This window comes from Ooceraea biroi, chromosome 7 (assembly GCF_003672135.1).
Source record: "Ooceraea biroi isolate clonal line C1 chromosome 7, Obir_v5.4, whole genome shotgun sequence".
Lineage (NCBI taxonomy): Eukaryota > Metazoa > Arthropoda > Insecta > Hymenoptera > Formicidae > Ooceraea > Ooceraea biroi.
This window is the reverse complement of record NC_039512.1, coordinates 8,434,780-8,456,225: the sequence shown is the minus strand read 5'-3', so window position 1 is coordinate 8,456,225 and position 21,446 is coordinate 8,434,780. Positions and strand designations below refer to the sequence as shown.

General features: G+C 36.5%; 1 protein-coding gene across 10 annotated transcripts in view; it reads left to right on the top strand.

Moving 5' to 3' along the window:
• Nucleotides 1-3,736: 3,736 nt before the first annotated feature.
• LOC105282411 (zwei Ig domain protein zig-8) overlaps nt 3,737-21,446 on the top strand; it is a 107,687-nt gene continuing 89,977 nt past the window's right edge. For 2 of the 10 annotated variants that reach the window (XM_026971107.1, XM_020032654.2), the window contains exon 1: nt 3,738-3,867. Coding sequence is in view for 3 of the 10 variants with exons in the window: in XM_026971106.1 (XP_026826907.1) it covers nt 8,346-8,814 (469 nt within the window). In the remaining 7 variants the exon portion in view is untranslated. Of the gene's footprint in view, nt 3,868-7,118; nt 8,815-15,529; nt 16,499-21,325; nt 21,431-21,446 lie in introns of those variants that run through there. The other 8 variants (XM_020032655.2, XM_020032662.2, XM_026971106.1 and 5 more) reach the window with 8 other exon arrangements.

Below are 21,446 nucleotides of genomic sequence, written 5' to 3'. Positions count from 1 at the left end.
TTTGTAGACGAAATTTTGTTTCTCTGCACATTTTTCACCTATCTTGACAAAAATATCACGCTTAACACGTGGTGGTGGTTGCTTGCTAAAACACCATCAGTGCCGCAGATTCGTCAGCTGTCAGTTAAACGCTTGAAATTCCATTTGAGCCGGAAACCGTTCTCGCACCGCGCTCGGAGGGTTAGTCGCAGTTTCGGTTACTTTTCGTCAAACCGCATCGGCGGCTGGCCTCCATTAATCGATCTCCGTGTCTCGACGTCTATCCGTCCCATAATTTCGCGTCGTGGTTTCGTGTGGGACTCTGCGGCGAAACTTCTTCCGCAACATCGGAAACCTTTTCTGCTCCTAATTTTCGTCGATGGCGGAAACGCGAGAGTGGTACACGCGCGGGATTCATTCCAGTGAAGAAATAAATGTTGCCGAATGAGTATTTCGGGCTGCCGAATATGTGAGTTACGATAAAATCGAATTTTTTACTCGTTTAAACAATAGGGAAGCAAAGGGAAGTCGACAAGAATATATGTACTAAAAATTTATACGAGAATAGACATAATTGTGATAATATTATCTTTTATACGGTGAACCACAAAGTTTTTCTCAATTTTCTGTAATTTTTTATATGTCACAGAGTAAATGTTACCTTTTGTTTATCACTTACATAAACAATTTGTAACAATTAATTTGTAAATTATTTGTAATTCATGATTTTTCATTTTTAATTACAGTTTAGATACAAATTAGGTTATTTATACATTTATTTTTTCTTATGAACACAACGTGCTTTAGACTAAGCGGAAAAATGTGCAAACCGAAATTATCCAAAAGCAAAGGGTACGTTAATCAACGTTTTAACGTTATCCGATTTGAGAGAGCACAGTGTAACTCATCTTTTTATTTGCCGATTCTCACAACATACCATTCCTTTTTCGGGTTTGATACCCGGAGGGCTTTGATTTAAATTGGAACACACATTTCAAGCGGGAATAATACACATTAAATATATGACATCTGTATTGGTTTTACGACGTCATTAGTAACGATTCCCTTTACGACCCGTTTCTGAGTTATAAATTACTAGTTGGATATACCGTGGCCGAGAGAAACAGAGAGTGTAATTAGCGTTACTGTGCGCATACATCGGATATATATACACGCGGACGTATAATTGGCCTGCACACGATCAAAACTTGCCTCATCCGTTTTGTACTCTAATATCGCAAGCACAGTTCTTATGATCTCGTGGATCTTCAAAGCGGCTTCGTTTAAACTTGTTCTTTCTCATTTCCGCACATTTAACATTATTTGCGAATGTTATTAGTAACGTTATACAATTATAGTGTTACATTATTACCCTTATATTGCCTTTAATGATAATTATATATAAATATCAAATGATAAGCATATACAATAAATATCGTAGAGATAAAATTCAGATATATAAAGATAATACTGTAGCTTAGTCGGAATTAAATTAATCTACAAAATTGTATTTTCAATTCTATTTCTAACGCACAATACATGGCCGTTCTGTTCGATTTTCCGGCGTTAACGATACATCTGATTTATAGAAGAACGTTATCCGGACAACAATAAACGAATTCGTAACAAGACGCAAAACGTCTTCCGTTGAAATTCTTTAACTTTGCGCCAACAATAACCACATACATAGTTATACGTCATACGTTCAGTGGACGTCTATTCTTGTATTTGAAGTTCCGTAAAATGCAAATTTTCACTCCATTCGATTGAACGGTAACGAAATACACGCTAGGATTTAAGCCACACGTACGTATTTCTTGTACCCAAGCACAATTCTATATAAGTTGTCAGCCACAGGCCACAGTTGGAGTCTTCCAGGTGAAATTACAGAAAATTGAATGTCAACACGTTGTCCAGAAATATGACGCGTTTTTCCTTAAACCATTAATGCCACGTTTATTCGTCCATTGATGCATTTACTGATACTGTCGTTTATATAAAATCGTAAAGTTATAGTTTCTGAATTATTTCATACAAAAAATAAAACTTTTAAGACAAATGGAAGGCTAGCATATTTACGCTTAAAATTTGTGTCATTATCAAATTACTTCTACAAATTATCATGGAATTGTTAAATTCTTTTTCTATACTGATGTACGTATAACTCGTATTCTTGTGAAAGATTTACTTCTTCGTTTTCATGAAGATCGTGAATTTAAAAACTAGTTGTCGTCGATCAATTATCGTAAATCACGTCGAGAAGGAACACAAAGTATCTTCATCAGAGTTTGCGAAAGCGATTAGGAAAGAATATCTATCTCAAGACCACTCCTTCTTCGTATGATTTACATTCTATCGAGTTTGCTTACGTAACCACAGAGGAATCGTTCAAGAATTCTATTTAACAAGACACTACAACAGTTAGATTCAACATTAGATTTCTACCTGTTTAATGTAAAAAGGAATTATCAATTACGTTTTTATTATATCATTATTCTTCAAAGTTCTTCAAGATTGTGACATGCATTTCTGTATAAAATGTATATAAAATACTTTGAAGAAAAGAGTCGAACAATTAGATAATCGTTTTTATTCGTTTTTGATATGCGAGGCATTTTATTGTCCATTTACTATTCTGCCTTCTGCTTCTGAAGAGCAGAAGGTTACGCGATCTGAACGGAAAGAAATATCTCGTACAAGCACTGATGGTCGAAGAGGAGGAGAGGTGGTCGTCTTGTCCAGCAAGGATTCCACATCCTACCCGGTCCTATGCTTTAATAATACATCCGAGGATCGTTAATCACACCGATGAAATATAATTTAATACCTCACCGACCGAGGGACGACCACTAAAAATGACGAACGGCCGGGAAACACGCGGCAAACGTGCCACCTACAAGCGATCCCGAACGTGCAATAACGATAAAGGGTTCAGTATTCGTGAACGACCCTTCTGGTATGGGCACTTAGGAAAGGCGTGTGTGGGGTGTACATTACATTCGTCCACTCTGCCACACTCAATAGCTTCCCAATTCGCTGGATTCTTTCGTATATAGAGTGACCGAGTAGTCTCCTTCCTCCTTCGCGAATAGCAATAGGACCAATCCGAGTATTTACGCGTAATATTCAATCAATGGCATACAGGTCGTTTTGATGGTTTATATCGTAGATAAAATGAGGAAATTTATATACAATCACATGAGAACATATATAAATATGTGTGTGTGTGTGTGTGTGTAGGAGAGAGATTATAAATAAATATAAAATAGATTTTAATTTTATTTTCATTCTTTATTACACACAAAATTAATATAATAGTTCTGAAATAATTCGCCAACAATTTTTTCCTTCGAATATTAGACATAGAATATAATGCAAATTTTTAAAAATTAATAATTGTATAATAACATAGTACTAAAATTATTGTACGTATACTAATTATTTTCAAATTTTTAAGAATTAAATTTAAAGAAAAACACAGTTTTATTATTTCTTTATTTAACTAAAACAACAACACAGTTTTGCTTTTTACTATGATACCGATTTGAATCCTTGAATCTTGAGAAAAGTTTTATCCCATTTCATAGCAATGGGGATTCTCGGGAGAGGCTATGGTCACGTAGATATCGATTATATTGATCCGCAGGGGGCGATCCAGTTACTTGCCAAAGAAGTCTTCGTTATTGCCGGCATTCGTACTGATGAGGTGCGCTCAAGCATGTTCTTTTCGATTCTTGTGTGATGCTCGTGGGAGCAAGAGTTGCTGGGAAACGAATCAAGACGATGTTCGTGACAATGACGGCAATTTCAATGGACAAAGGTGTTCCCGATGATTTGATGTGGGCAATTCGACCGTGGTGTTACTCATTCGGGTCTAAAATTGAACAGGTACGCATTGTTTAATCATGATTTATCTCTAAACGGTATTGCAGTAATGATGGTGATTCGTAATACATCCATACGCAAATGTCAAAATTCTATAGAGATTTCATCAGTAATGATTACTGAATATGTGACAATATCGTATCAATCTTGTCACATGTACAAGAATAGAGGAACATTGGGGAACATCAATTCTAAATAATTTACGTTGTGAATCATGGCTCTTTCATTTCCTGTCAGCTGGCATTAACTTTCTTGGTATGCCGTAAATTATACAATCAGCATGCGAAATAGAACAGGGCGTAAATGGTCGGTAAATGGCACGGTGATGTCTATAAATAAAAGCATTTGGAAGTTAGTTAGTGATCCGTTTATTCTTGTAAACGCCACAAACCTCATTGCACTCTTTTCACATTTTTCTTCTTTCATTTATTTTCTATATAAATTTCTAGAAAAATTTGAAATATTTACATTTGAAGATACACAAATATAAAATATTAATATAAAGTTTCCTTTATAATTTTGAAAAGTAAATCTTTTACGTTATGTTCAATCTTTCTGCATATTTTATACATAAATAGTATACTAATTTATAAAATATTCATCTGATCTTTCTAAATCCAGATGATATTACTTAATAGTATAATTTAATAGCATAATATATAATAAAATAAGAGCGTAATAGCGGAGTCATAGACATAAAGAAAAATCTAAAACCTATTTATTCCTGAGGCATCGTCAAGCTTAAGAACATGTGAACGCGCATAATAAAAAAGCATTGTCTCATAGTGTGTATCACGCTGTGACGTATAACGTTGCTTTAGAGTCGCTTCTTGTCGTTGTAAGTTTGGGGAAGAGAACTTCATTTTCATCCATCTTCCTCTGCCTTCGCCGTGGTGCGCTTAGATGCTTTAGAGTTAAAAAATTGCGGTGCACCTTAAGAATGTATTGCACGTAGCTAGCGTCACGCGGAACGAATTATGAGATAGCAAACACTTAGGAAATACTGATAGCTGCGTGGCAATCAAACAATTACAAAACATGTTGTATTTACTAAGTAAGTTATTTAGCAGGTCGATGAAAAATGGTAATTATTATTTTTATCATGGAAATATTGTTGTATTCGCTATTTTACTAGCAAAATGTAAAAGGAACACGAGGTGATATTTAAAGCGTACGATGACCCTTTTATGCACGGAAAAAATGCTTCGATATAATGTTTTATCTACCTTCGGTCTATATACGGTAGGGGGAAAATATGGTCGGATATAATAAAAACGCATTGCCTCGGGTTATACTATGTTATACTGTATAACCGTTGTTTTAAAAAGATTCCTGAGGAGGATGTAGGAGTAAGAATAAAACGTCATTTTCATAGATCTTCCTTTGCCTTATGCACTCTGTGCACTCTCGTGTTTGAAATTCCGAGGAAAGCATTCGTTATAATCGATAGTATGTACACTCTGCTTATATCATGATTGAGACAGGAATCCGTCGTTGAGAATTCATTAAAGTTTGATCAAAGTTCTTAGACGAAAGAATGCAATTTGTCTTTTCTTGATTTCTAATTCTTGTTTGCCTGTTGTGTAACTGCAAGATGTATCACTTATGGATCAATATTTTCGTAGTAAGTAATTTTGCGCGACCAGACGTGGGTATAATCTCTTCGATATTACGCGTGACCACACGCCCGTCCAAAAATTGAACGACCAGTTCGACGGGGGTTGCACCTCATAAATTATCAACGGGAGTCTAGCATAGGATCCCCACAGTTCGGGCACATGACTTTGGACGATTCGAGTCGTCTAGAATTTTGAATTATGAGAGCGTGGTGACTCTGCAGTTCGGTTGGCTGTGATCAACCTTTAAACCTCTAAGCCTTGACGTTTGATGGCCGAAGAAAATGCTATGCTCAAGTGTTTCAAAGGCGACATTATGGTGCTCATTATTGGGAATTGAGGGGTCGTTTTACACACGATTCTACAATACTTGACACCAAGAATTATGAGACAATCACGACTGGTTTGAATATCTCTCACTCTCGGAATTAATAAAGTTACGTAGGGATTTTCATGGAAGATTTAATAGCGCTTTGGTGAAAATTGATGGTGTATGTGATAAATTGATTATGTACGTTAGCAAAGTTGACGCTTGATAAGTTTGTTGGTATTAATTCTGCATAAACTTGAGCACATGGTGCGTAAAACAAGAGGATTTACAAGTTTAGATATTTTTAGAATATATGAGACGTAGAGTGCTTAATATTTATGCAGATATACTGAAATTCATGGAAAACGAAATTACATGTACACGAAATGCAGGAAGTGCACGAATTTCAGGATTTAAATATTTTATAGATTTCTTTCACTGCTTTAAAAATTCATTCGATTTTTAGTTATTTCTTTTTTACATCGGACAGATGTCACGTTATCGAAGTCATTGATTATTTCTTCTCTTAAATCTCAAGAGTCGAGCCAGTGAAAGCTATTCACAACACGGATTTATCCAACGTGACCAATCAGATCTCGGTTGCTACGCTGGACTCTAGTCTGTCCCAAGATTAATATATATATAAGTCGGTGTCGAAGAGCCCGAAAATGTGGCGTTAAGCCAGCAAGGCCATCGCGATACCGTACGTAATCCATTTCTTTCGTTGGGTTACTCGGCGGCCCATCATCATCCGGCGACTAATTGTTTCTTTCATCAAGCACACAGACGGGCCACTCGATCACGTAGGATGATCTATAGCGGAGTAAATCTTGTTTAGCGAGATACAGGTGGTCATCCTGTACAGCGGGAATAGAGCTTGATGGATGGCCGGTACCGATCTTGCGGTGCCTCGTGGTTTAGACGCCAAACATACCGATACGTTAACGCGGCGGGGCGTTCGGTGTAGTTTAACAAAGCTTTGACGGACTTGGCTAGCCCCGTGCTCGTTTTATGGAGATGCATTGACGCGTAGTGTTGCGAGATCCTCCGTGCATTTGACGTTTGCTCTTGTTGCGCGATCGTGTGCGATCACATGCATACGCGCGTACAAAAGGATTAATAGATCTGTTACAACGCATATTTTTAAATCACGTGAGAAAATAATGGATTAATATTATACATATCCAGAAATTGTTGAGACATTTTTACATAAACAATGTTTCGTTCAATCTCTACAAAAAAAACTCTAAATTTGCCAAAACTTTTATAATAATATATTCGATTTTCTATATCTTCTATATGTAATTTTTTGCATTGATTTTGAAAAATAATTTTAGAGAAAAAAAATAGAGAAAATCATAAATATCTTCGTAAACTTAGTTTTACTTATAATACATTAAATAGCTACGTAGAACATTTTCCTCTGATTAATTTTGTTAACGCTTATAGAACCATTAAATCTCGAGTCAATCTTTTTCTGCTGTCACATTGTGGTTTGTGTGACGCAAGCATACTGCGTCTTTTTTCGTAGTTTTAGATGCATATGGTTTTCTTTTAGATCATTTCATTATAGCTGTCGTCCCCTTTTCTGTTTTTGTCAACCACGTTCTTTCCCACGTAAATTCTATTTTTAACTCTCAATCAGTCTTGGTGAACGTTTAGATAATGTGGATGTAATAGTAGAGTAAATAATCATCATTAAATTTTTTAAACTAGCGAGCATTATTAATATATTTATGTACGATGATGGTTTTATCATTATTTCTATCACAAAACAAATCACATCCTGCATTAATATAAAAAGATTACAAATATAAAATACACGATTTCTTATTAACAACAATGCTACTTGTGCAATCGATGCTGATTAATGGGAAGCGATAATGTAAATGGTTTGTGACATCCAATGCTGTGTGAAACTTTTTGTGCGTACTTGTACAGATGTATTTTGCGTTGTCGGTAAAGAGATGTATATCATTGGATAATGATGGGATGTTTCATCCCATTCCATTCGCTTGTAATCCCATCCTCCCTAGCACAACAGTCATCATGTCGTCGTGGCACGGATCACTTAGGGATCATTAGCTTTATGGCGCTTCCGTATGGCCAGCCGTTTGCGTGCAAGTGAATATTGCACTATAAATCTGCGCAACGCCGCGTCTGTTGGTGTGATAAAAAATGAACGTACGCCATCCAATCTTGTCAAAATTCGTCAAGATAACGCAAAAGCGTGAGACCCAATATTAACAAAAAGATTGCTCTGCTTTACGAGCAGAAGAGCGGAAGAACGACATGAAGAAACACATATGAGAAAGAACGTGACGAAAAAGAAGAAGAGAGAAAAAGAGAGAAAGACGAGAAGCGTAAAAAATGTTGCCACGCAAAAACGTCGGGAAATCGCGTGCGGAAAGAGCGGATCAACTTATTAAAACATACGGACGCGAAAATCGCGACGAGGAAAAGGGTGTCACGAAATCCAGACGCTATAACGGCATCGATTCGCTTGGGTGAAAAAGCCGCCAGCCACCGGAGCAATTTCCGTCGCGGCGGGAGCGATGATTAATTTTACCAACGATCCAGCGGAAGAAACCCGCAACAGTCGCGTCGCCGAGCCCGCAGGTTCCCGCGAAGTCGAATTAATCCAGATGCCATGCGATACCCTTGGCCGCGCGTCGCATCCGCAGGCCCGGGTACTCGTTGCGCGTGTAATGGTACACCGCGGATGTATATCGCGGATATTGTGTTACTGTATTTCATTACCGGCAAACCGGACGCGGTACGCCGGTTGCGGCGAGTATCCTAGCGCGAATTGGTGGTTCTGGTACGTGTGGCTCTCTCTCACATGTGCGGTTAGCATGTTGTGGGGGTGTGCACACCCTCTCCTTCATGCGGGATGCAACGGCTCCGACTTCCGGCCGTTCCATTCAGGAATATCACCTTACGTGCTTCCTCGTGATTCAAACTCTCCCCGGACGCGTCGTAATCAAAGGCTTACCGCGCGCGCACTACGAAGCTACGCGCACCGTAAGTCAACCTCTGCTTAGCGCGACCACCCCGATGCTATATAATCGTTGCATGGCCCCGGGATGCTGTGAGTGGGACCTATATCGGTGTACAGTTTCCAGCATTAGTAGTGATATGCATGCCATGTGACTTGTCGAAACGCGAATCGGGAAGGAAATTTATGTAAGAAGTTCTGGAATGGGGGACTGCGATAATCTACTTCAGAATAATATCTAGACAATTACTATAGATTATAGCAAAAATTATAACGTAATGAGATAAATATAATATAATTTTAAATTCATTTAAGCAAGCAATTGAATGACATAGTGATACTAAATAGTACTTGTGTATGATATGATATGATGTGATACGATATATCTTTGTTTGTACGTGTAATGCAATATCTCATACATTATAATAAACCACAGTCTCACCACTCACTCAATTTGTAACTAAATACTGATTGCTTTGTTAAACGATGATTTTTGCTGGATTATTGGACGATATTAAACTATGATTAGTGAAATGCATCTATAGCACCTATATCAATAGAAATTTGATAACTAATATGTAGTTTAATAATCAATGTGTGTTGTTACTATTCAATTACTTATCAAACTTGTTAGTAATCAATGCGAAATGTAGATTGCTAATGCATTCAAACTTATACATGTATGTGTATTTGTTAATGTATAACTGTTCATAATAGCATAGATAGATTTATTCTTTTCTTACTTTGTTCTATCTAATGCCACAATTTGATTATTGCTCGAACTAATAGGTACCATAATCATCAGTTTCAAATGACATTTAATGAATAGAGAGAGCAATAAACGTACAAAACGTGTTGCTCCGATCTATAAAGTATTGCAGATCTGACTAAATGTCTGGCAGTAGCGCAAAAGACCTAATTACGACGTGATAACGAAGATAATTCGCGTACCACCGTGACACTCTCACACTTGTGCGCTTATAAAGAGAATAGCATTATAAATAGGAATGGAGAAGACATTCTGGCTCTGGAGGTACCGACAATGTTTTACCCGCCGGCTCTCATTATTATACCAGCGATTTGCATGTTACTGGTGCTTTTTACAGAATCCAACTGCTACCCATTACGTAATTAACTTAGGAACCTCTGCACGTGATATTACCTGAGAGACGAGCACAGTTCGAGTGGTGTAAGACAGTGCTCCTTTATACCACTATATACTACTATTTTTCATTATCTCTCATTCTCGTGGAATGCGTTAATTAACGTTGAACAAAAAGCGTTCGTTACATATGACAATTACGGAGGACTTCATAAATGAAATCGAATACGGCAAATGTAATAAATCTTCTCAATCGTAAAATACATTAGCTGTAAATAGTTAAACCGTCGGATTTTATTTTCAAACGTAGGTCGTTGTACGAATACTCCGCTTTCTGCGGATTATCACGAAATAAGGTAATTAATTGATAAATTTGTGAATTATTTAACGTCCCATCAGTCCCACAGTAACAGTATATACGCCCAAACTCCTGGTCAATTATATATCCAATTATTTCGCGGTAGCAAATGAGTTAATTACCGGGCGTTGATTTTAGGCCAGCTGTGTGGCAAACTTATACGAGATTAATTGAATTTAATTTAGCGCCTGAGGCGCGATCAATCGCGCGAGAAGTTAAAATTTATCGTATGACCGCATTATTAACATTCAGTGATTAAATTTCAATCCTCCAAATACTTTTGAATTCTGTGATAACGAGGGAGTGTGATCTGTTTTATAAAAGTAAAAAGGGCAAACGTACGTGAAGCCGCCACAGCTATTATTCCACTATGGTATTCTTGGTCCAATTATATTTCCAATTATTTTGTGGGCACATCCGGCTTACATCGTACTCGGCGCGTAACGTAAGCGCAATTTAATCATATTTCATTTTCGACCAGTTATAAAAACGGGAGATGCTTCGGAAAACTCGTTTGATTATTACGGTCGGTATATTTTAAAATATCTCTTTACGTCTGTGGTTTTATAAATATTTGGGAACGCATGGCTTCATGAATATTTTATAAATCAATATAGTTTGCTTTATCCGAACTGAGTATTATATTAATAATGTCTTTTTAAAAACAATTATGAAATTTACATATATTGTTCATATAACTTTTATAAATTTCGTGTATTTCATATTAAAGTCATTTCCATAAATTTTGTATCGAAAGGAAGGAAAGATATATTACTATAAAAAATTTCAATATATGTATTTTTTATTATATTTTTTATTTTATGTAGTTACTTTCTTTTAAAATAAAATACTATAAAATACTTTTTTTAACAATAAAAATACTGATATTATATATCACTTTTCTGGTTTTTATTTCTACACTAGATCTATATTTATGCTTTGCGTTTTCATTTCGACGTATTTAACTTCTAGAAGTATCACTTAATTTTATTTCAAACGGGAAGGATTATTTCGCCATAAAATATAGAAGTTGTACTCTAATGAAAATTTCAATAGTTCCTTAATGAGTTCCGCGCTCTTGATAATTAATTCTGCAAACTTATATTTCTGTGACCAAGTTAATTTCACCCACGCAAATTAGGAATTTAATCAAATCTCGGCAGTCATTTCGGCCATGGGTCTGGCCACGCACAAAAATGGCAATTAAACCCAACATGCCGTTATTAAGTTCCACAAATCATCTGCGGGACCTTATAGTACTGCGTGAAAAAGAAGCGACCGAATTGATTATAATTCGTGAATTGTGAAGCGTTAGTATAAACATTACTTATTCAGTTGGCCTTCTTATTTATAAAATTTATTGCATAAATATAAAACGGTATTACAACTGTGCTATATGAAATCTATATTTTCTTAATCTTTAAAATGATTCAATTTCTCTTTGCGTTTTCATCATAACAAATATGACCAGCGCAATTAGCGTAGAAATTTTTGATATTTTAGGAATACTAGTTTACGAATGTTGTAATAAAAATAAAGAAAATTGCCAGATTTATTTTACTGCATCTACGATAGTTGGAGAATGATTACTGAAGTTTGCTAAGAATTAATCAGATCGTGTTTTTTCGTTTTACATAACCAGTTCTTACGTTATATTTCCGTTTATGAATTCAACTAGCTTAGAAGTTACTATTGCGGCTCGTAATACTCAAGAATAATAACGTTACATTTCAACAGACTGTAGTGTAGAAAATGAGCATCAGAAATTACTTCTTATCAGAAATACCGTGTCACACACTAATTAGAAACTTAGATAAAAACTGTTGCACTTAGATGCCTCTGTGATCGGTCATCAGTACTTCATACCATACAATGTATGGCATACATCAGTAATCCATACGGACAATTTTTGGAAATTAATCTTTACAAAAGCGTATTTTTACTTGCCTTTTTTCAAGATTAGAATTAATTTAATTAAAAAATCTCACATAAGTACCAACTATATAAGTACCGACGATTAAACATGATGGTAATGATTATCAAATACAATCATTGTATCATATAATATAATTAAACCCGTTATTAGTAATTTCTTTTACTATAGGGACACGCGATAATTATTCCGATAATTATTCCCACGTACAGGCGATGATGGTGCATCAAGTACGCCCGGCAGTCCTCCTTTGTGTCATCGTTGAAGTAGGAGGAGGGAGGAATTTGCGTCCCATGGGTCGACCACGGGTGGCACCATTTCTATTCATCGCGGAAAATAAAACCGTTCTCCCGATCGCGATTTCCGATAACCATGAATATTTTATCTGCATAATATTTCTGGCGACCATCGCGGCGCGCTTCGTCGCGCGTATTCGTCGATCCTCCTTTTCGCGCTCGATGAGACGACGGTGTTGGCTCTGTATTGCACGTCGCATCCAGACGTCGTATCGTGTTCGTCGACGGCGCCGGTGTGTCGGTGTGCCGCGTGTAAACGTATTGGGGGTTGAATCGCGCACCCCGACATGCATTCATGGTTTTCGTGCTCGCTGGAAAAGGATGCTGATTTTCTGGCGGATGCGGAAATATCGCACGCGCTCACGCGCCGGACCTTCGAGCGGATCACGAATTAACAGGCCCCATGGATCGCTGCGAAATGGCCCGAGCGTAAAGTCATGGATGCCGTTATGACGCGTGTAATGGGTAATGTTGCGTGCCGAAAGTAACGTTGTTTGTCGCGGACCGTTGTTAATAGATGCGTCACGCTGCCGCTGTCGCCGTTATACGTTGCACTGCGTATTTTATACGCGGATGTGATGGGGCGTCCTGTACGCTACATGATGGCCGATACGTTGGAATATTGATGATGACCATGTAGCAATGTTTCATGTCACATTCTGTTGAATGCTGTATAATGGCCATCGCAGCAGGCATATCAATCGGATCGAGACGCGGAAACTCCTTCATTTCAGCAATTAATAATAAAATTAATAATAATTAATAGTAAAATATACAAGCAAGTAGTGATAAATTTGAAAAAATCAAAACCCATGTCGAGAAGTTTTAGGGAGCTTCGTGGATTTAATAAAATTGTTTTGTATGTGAAAATTCCCCGCGTGCATCCTCGCGAGTGCGTCTCGAGAGCGTGAAATCTGCGCGCCGTTTAGTACGCGCGGGACGCGAGCATGCCGTTATGATTGCCCGTATTAGAAGCGGAGCACACGTTCAACGCAATGGATCGCAAGTTCTGTATGCATTTGTGGTTAGCGACGTGCAACGCCGGAACGATCGATCGCGCGAGATATGCACGCTCGGATGCTGCGCTTTTGCGCGGATCGCGTCGATGAACAGGCCGCGAATTTCCCGCTCGCGTGATGCGCGCCGCGTTGTTATACGTGTTGCCCGATAAGCGAACTTCGCTGTGTGCAGATTTTGGCCCTTTAGCCCTTTAACGCTGCTTGTCTCGGATTGACGAGCCGTCTGTTACGAGCGATTTATATGATTAAGCGAGACACAACGCCGCAGATTTACCGTTGATTGCCGTGTATTCGTCAGCGCGACACCGTTACCGGAATACTTTCCGTTCGGTTCCGTTGTTTGGCAATTTTCGTCGCATCACTATTGTGGTATCAGTAGTATCGTACACTAAGCTGATCAAATTTATACTGCAACGATGCACTTGGTGGACGTGATATAATTCAAATTTATAAATATAATAATTTTTTGTTATTACTAATTTAGACTGTACCAAGTGCATCTTGTTGCAGACGCATAAATTTGATCCTGTAATTTTAAGAACTGGTCCTGTTTCTGAAAAATAATTCTACAATTCGTATTTTAAGAAATAACTTCGTTTGGACAAATGCTCATCCTTTATACAATTATGTTATTTTTTTCTATTTATTATCTTTGTTTCATTTGCGTATTTTTCTGTCTCGTATATATTCATGATTTAAACGGTTTTCGTCTAAGAGATGATGTGAAAAAAGTTTATTGGCTTGTTTGCTCCGAAATCGCTCACATATACACGTACGCACACATACAGCTTTCTTTTCAGAGCCTATACCATCTTTCCTTTTTTTCGTGTTTGTCACGAGAATCTATTTGTCGCGATATCTATTTGTTCAACGATATCTATATCGATTGCTCAGTATTCTCAGTCTTCTCGCAATCGTTATAGAATAAAGTTGGCTAAACAGATCTCATTTTCGCAAATTTCTCATTACCGACATACATCCTTTGAATCCCGACGAATTCGACGTCACCAGTGACGTCACCAGAGCTTCCGCCGCATTTAAATAATCATCAAAACCGATACGTTCAGTAATAGTTCTTAAGAATTAACTTTTACATGATTGATAATGCGTGCGCGTAGGTGCAACACAGTAAGCATCATATGTTGGGATGTCAAATTGCACGAAAAATTATCAAAGTGAAGCTAAAAAGGCGTAGTTAGGAGAATGATTACTGAAATCTGGAGTGATGTTTCATGGATAATTGCGATGCTTGTGCACGTTGCCTAGGAATAATGTGACGCTTAACACATTCGCATCGTTTTCCTATCGTGTTTGCGATACGTAAACAGAGGCAGGCGTGCATAGCTAATTATGATCGCTCATACCGATTGCGTACACGCGCACCTCGCGTTTCCGAACGGAGACGACGAGATGTGTAACGTTCGCACGGTCCGATTGGCGTAAACTTGATTTACGATTCGTTCTCTGAATTAACACGAGGATTTCCTTTCTCGCTGAAAATGCAACAGATCAAATACAAAGTTCTGGAAGTTAATTTACTTGCAGCACGTGCAGACAGAGATTTTATCAGAAATATATTTTTTTTCGTCCTTTTCCTCACAGTTGGAAAATTTGTGTTTTCTTGTTAAAAAATATGCCGGTTAACATTTTTGTGTTAAATATTTAACACATTCATGTGTTAATTTAACATGTTGCTGTTGTGTTAATTCAACTCAAGTGTTAAATTTTTAAAACAACTAAAAAAAGTGTAAAAATCACATTGTGCACCTATTTTTAATTTTACACAATAGATATGTTCCGTATTATTAGTGACAAGTTGTATCTGTTAAAATTTACAGAAAACTATGTTGAGAGTAAAGATGTATGTAAAAATAACTTTTTTTCGAGTTAATTTTATCATTAAAAATATGTTGATTTTACACAAAATTTATTTCAAATTACTTCGCAGTTTGCATTCATTTTAAGTTAAAATATTAACATAATATTAGTGTCACCATTTAACATATCCATATTATGTTAAATTAACACAAAAATTTATGTGGACCGTTTGGGACATGTGATATCTGTTAAATTTAACACAAATTTTTCAACTGTGCTGTCATGAATCAAGCAATTCATAGAATTATAATTCTCTGCGTTGATCACGCTGAATATCTTGACACCTGAACGCTTTGAAGCTATTGAAAATGTACAACCGGACTATAAAAATTGCATTAATGTATCATTACCCTTCACTTCCTGCATATTTCCGTTATGACACGCAATGATTCGCTATATCACATTTCGGCGCCGCGGTGCTAACACAATGCGGGCTTCCCGCACACAGATTATCGAGTTCCGCGCACACTCGACGTGCGTATCTTCGTATGAGCTCTAAATTCATGAGGAACAAGCACTTGCACCACTACAATATCGTGCACTACAACGATAAAGGCAATTCTCCTCCACCCGCACCCGAGATTTCTCGCTCACACGTGCGTGTTATACACGCTCTCCTCTCATACAGACGACATTTCATGTCGGTGTCATCGTGTGGGCTACGCACACCAATGCGGTCGTCTCGAGTGGATCGTCTCTAGTACCGCGTGTGTCGCACCACGCACGGCTAGTATGCCTCACGCACCCACAGTGCGTGCGACTGTTTTGTCACGCGTGTGGCCGACACGCGTGTGTGCACGTTGTACGTGGTCGTCATCGTTGTCGTATTCGTCGGCTTACCTAAGTTTATTGTTAGAGAGATCGTCGTGGCACACTGTAGACCGAGCTTGAGGATTTAGTGCGTCTCGTATACTGCTCCGGGTATCACGTGTACCGGTTTTGATCTACATCGATCGTATCATTGTTCATGATGTGAAAGAATGAAAGAGATTTCGGTGACAACGTGTGTAAATAATTGCCAGCAGAGCGCAAATAATACCAGCAGAGTGCAAATTTCGATAACATGCGAAATGTGAACAGTTGATTTTCAGTTTACGTTGCGTTGATGAATCTTGGATAAAATCGTGAGTGAAACAATAAAAGTGTAGTTTTCAATATATTTCAATTTAATTGATAATAAGCGACGCTAATTAATCCAAAATTATTAATAATATAATTAATTGTGCCAATAAAAATATGTGAGAAGAGAGATAGAGATAAAATCTTATTTTTATAAATCATCTCTAAAAAATTGAGCGCAATTCACGTCATTAGTAGAAACATTTATGATGATGTAAGTTAAGAAATTTAATTAACAAAAGAGGCAAATAAAAGTAAAATAAGATAATGGTTAAAAATAAAGGAGATAATATTTATACGACCATTTAAATCTGAAATAACGATATGAGACAAGGTATTTTAAATATACGGGGAAGCCATAGTAGACACCAGAAGCAAATAAAAGTTTTCGCACAGTTCCGACCTGTTTACACAGATTCCACAATCTGCCCCCATTTTCCCTCCGTCACGAACCTAGAAATCAAGCGAAACGCAATGGCGAGATTCCGTGGGCATCGCACTACTGGGAAACCGCTCATTCCATCGCATGACGGGGGTGTGACGGAGCGAGAGAGTGAAAAACGAGAAATTAGGATTTCGAGGACAGCAAAGCGCTTGGAACACGAAAAACCAATTGCACGAGGACTCAAGAGGAGTTGGGGGATAGTCGAAAGCACGTTAGCTCGATGACAATCCAAGGGTGTTGAAGAGAGACACGTTATTTACTATAGAAGTGGCATTTTTATAAAAGTGTTACACAGATTGTTATATATAAATGATGTACGTGTCACTAAATGATATTTAAGAAATTTATATAAAAGTCTAAATTTAAGAGTATTAAAGTATTAAGTACTAAAAATAATTTTATCAGATTACAATTAAACAAATTGTTGTTTAGAAAAAAATGGTGAAAATATCAAAATTAATTGAAAAGTTTAAATTTATTTAAATTGATAAATCTGACAAATTATTAATAGTTTTCCTATTTCTTATTCCGCAGATTTCTCTGTAAACAAATGTATACTTGTATATTCTTCTTTTCTGTTGAATATGTGAGATTGTAAAATGAATATATAACGACAAATTAATGTATTTCTATAAACTAAAATATTCAGCAAAATTTGTTTATCCTACTGACAAAAATTTGTTTTGCTATAATATCGAATAGTTCGGAAAATCAGTTAACGAAAGTTTATCGCTGTTATATCGAATATGCAACAGCAGAGATTCTGTTATAACAGCAAATTTTTTTTTAAGAGAAACATAGTTATATATATAGTTTTATTCAAACAACACTCTGAAATACGGAGAAAGAAAATGCGCTAGCAGAAAACTCGACTTGCCGGAAATTTCTATGTTGCAAAACGAACAGACAAACCCATTACCATTGACAATATCGACCCTTTGAGCCATAAAGCCACGTCGCTCCCTGCCATCGTGAATAATAAAACGACGAACGGATGTCGAAAAAGTTTCGTCCTTTCGAAGAAGAGTCACCTGAATCGTCGCTGCTAAAATTACTCCACTAGAACTCGCTTGCAAATCGCTGTGCCTTTTTTCGTCACCACATATGTACTCAGGCACAGGCAGTGCGTGACATTTTAACATCGCTCCAACCTCCGCTTCTGAAGTTAATACATCCTTAAATGTGTCGACAATTCTATCTCCCTCTCAGCCACGAGTTTGGTTCCACCGCTCGAGCCTCTTTCGCTTTCTCTCTCGTCTCCAAAATCCTAATTAACTTCGATAATTATGTATGCGGGACGGAAGAGCTTTACACACTCCGTTACGTCGGCGATGAGGAAAGGGAAACAAGAGAAATAGGGTTGATGTCGTGCGTGTATGTATGCTCTTGGAAACGAATTCGGTGCATATAATTTGGTATGTGTGTGAAATTCACAAAGTCCTCGCTACTTTAATGTCTTTCTAAAATTTTCGCATATAAAGGTCTAAAAAAAAGATTTATTTACGTTTTTCAGAGAATAACTGAGTTTTCCACTGTGATATAAATGACATAAATCATATTTCTTTCATTTTCAGAAACTAAAAAGTTTGGAATGAAATATCAAATTTGTATAATATGTTTAAATTTAAAAGAGATATTAATTATTTAGTTTTTAAATCATATTCCTCGAAAACTCGAATCGATGGAACTAATTTGTTTTATATTTTTGATTTATTTTTGTCATAAGATATTATCTTGATTTTATGTGTTACGTATTTTTATTTTCTTTTAACTTGTAAAGTCCAATCTCGATCGTTCAGAAAATTCCTTTATGCTTGACCAGGTTGCCTTTCACAAAAACGCTAGCTTTTTTCTCGCTTTTCATTCACGCGGGTCTTCTCTCGCTTGGCAACGTCATATAAGTGTTTGAATTTTAATTCGCCTCGTCCTGAAAATTTCGTTAGTCTCAGCGTGCTCGTTCGCTGCATGTCGTACATTCGCGCCGCGCTACGTATATACGCACACGTTCATACACGTGTCGTACACAGACGCGTTTTACGTGTTTCCAGTTTTATGTCTCACCTATGTGCACCTGTGCAACACAGTCGCTCGGTATCTCCAGCCTGCATCTCGCTCCTTCGCTCGTTCCCCATCAAGCTCTGTAGCTTAACAAGGGCATTAATTAATAATACCTCCCAGGGATAATTTGCGCTTGCTGTCTTGCATCAGCATTGTCATTGTTCGCGAGGTCGCCGTCTATCCTTTGTGTCTGCATTGCGGTGCATCTTAAAATTGACCCGGCGCCATTCACTCACGAGACACAAGGTTTCAAGATATGTGGTGGTTTTCTGAATACGGTCTTGGGACTTTACAAAAATGTGTAACAAAGATAAAATACGTGCTAACTGAAGAAAAATTGTTTCTTTCAAATTAGTCTTCGTTTGTACATTTATAAAATGTCTCGATTTATTTTTGAATTCTGTGTGGTGTCAAATCTGACACGATTTGCTTCGAGAAGTGCCATGTTACTTTCGAACAGTATTCAGACAATCATACGTGGCAGAAAATTAAATTGTTGAATAAAGCAGTATAAATTATTAAAATTTTATATTTTTGAAAATATTGGGTTGACCAATAATTTCCTTCTGTTTTTTACATCGTACGGTATCGATCGATTATTTTCGATCAAAGTCTTAACTTGGTCATTATCAGTCTCAACTTGCCGTTCAGAGCCACAATAAATCGGCATAATTGAAATCATCACGTCGATAGCTTCGGAATTATTCACGAGCAATCCAATTATTCATGGCATTATTTCCGTGAACAGAGAAAATCTTTTTATGCGTCTATGCAACGTTGTTTGCATAATTGTGTGCCGAAAATACTCATTCTAGTTTTCCATATTCAAAGCAATACTAAATGCTCAAAACTCGATCAATCTGAGCAAATTTTTTTTTAAATACGTTGAAACGATTAAAACGATACTTTTCAAAAAATATTTAGATATGAATAAACATGTACAAGTGAGCCATTCAGTGTTAACGGCACTATCTCCCAAAAACGGAGAGAAATTATTAGCCAATCCAAAATAATGTTTTATTAATTTGGAAAACAATTTGTACATCTATATTTCAATTTTCAATAAATGAATAGGGAATTTATCTTCGATTCTGTTCGATCGGAATCGTATTATTCGGTGCTGCAACTTTTGCTGAAATAATAAATATGGAAACAGATGGAAATAAAGCTATAGATTATCTTGAGAAGGTATCATCACAATTATGATCACATTTTGCAGTAATTTAAGATAATTATGATTTCATAAAACTATAGATTTGCTGAATGCATATGTATGATTTACGGATTTTATCTCGGTATGAGATGCATCTCGATGTGAGATGCCAGAACAAGATTAGATCTAGCACAGTTATATTTACAACTACAAACATTATTTTTACGAAGCTTTATCAACATTGCAGCTATCGTACTAATCTGCAACGCAAACTTTTAAGTTAGATATGTATGTATAAAATCTGTAGTGGTTTATAAATTGTATTTTATATCTTGCGTTAGTTATATCTTGCGGAGACAGAATTTCAATTTAAAATAAATACATTATTTGCAGAAACAGAAATAGAAATCTTAGATAAAAATAATTAAAAAATATTATAAAATATAAACAATAATTTTCTTTTAATTATTTTCATAAAATTAGTGTTAAAATCTATTTCTCTTAAATCTATTTTTATTTATGTGTATTAATTGAAGCAATTAACGATATCGATTTTAAATCTCGCCTCACAATTTTTAACATACATTTTCTTTACTTTCCTTTATTTTCGATAAAGGAATGAATTACTGTAACAATTTATTTATATAATCCGCGTATATTATTATTTTATAAATTTATTGACTGAATTATATGAATAAAGGTAATTTTAATAATGTGGTTGGAAATGAGTAACAATGCGTTGTGACCGCTTTGACATGTCTACATTAATACTATTCTACCATGCAGATTTCTCATGCCATATTGAGTTTGCCATTTTATGCGCGTTTACCATTTCATGGTTCGACACGTCTCTCGTAAAATCACGTTTTCAAACCAGTATGCTTTTTATGCTTGCCCGTTCCCGTTTTCCATTAAAACGCTCAAAATTAAACGTTACACGTCAGGTGTTGCAACTCACAGTAGAATAACCTTCAACGTTTTTATTGGTTACCAGTTTTGATCACACGTTCTATTGAAGTTAACGTTTAAGTGATTTTCTACAAAGTTCAACCATTGTGCCGCTACTTTCAATTAAAAGTTTGATTATTTAACTTTTAAGTGAGATATAAAAATATCTTTAATAGAAATCTAATTTTATTTTATAAGATTCTGATCTTTTATAAAATTTTCTGATAGGTATCCACTTTAGTTGAAGATGTGAGAATAGTCACGTTTTATGACGATCATGCAAAACGGATTCTTAACGTATTTGCAGCGCGATCTCGATGGGCCATTCTACAGGTGCGTTTAATTTAAC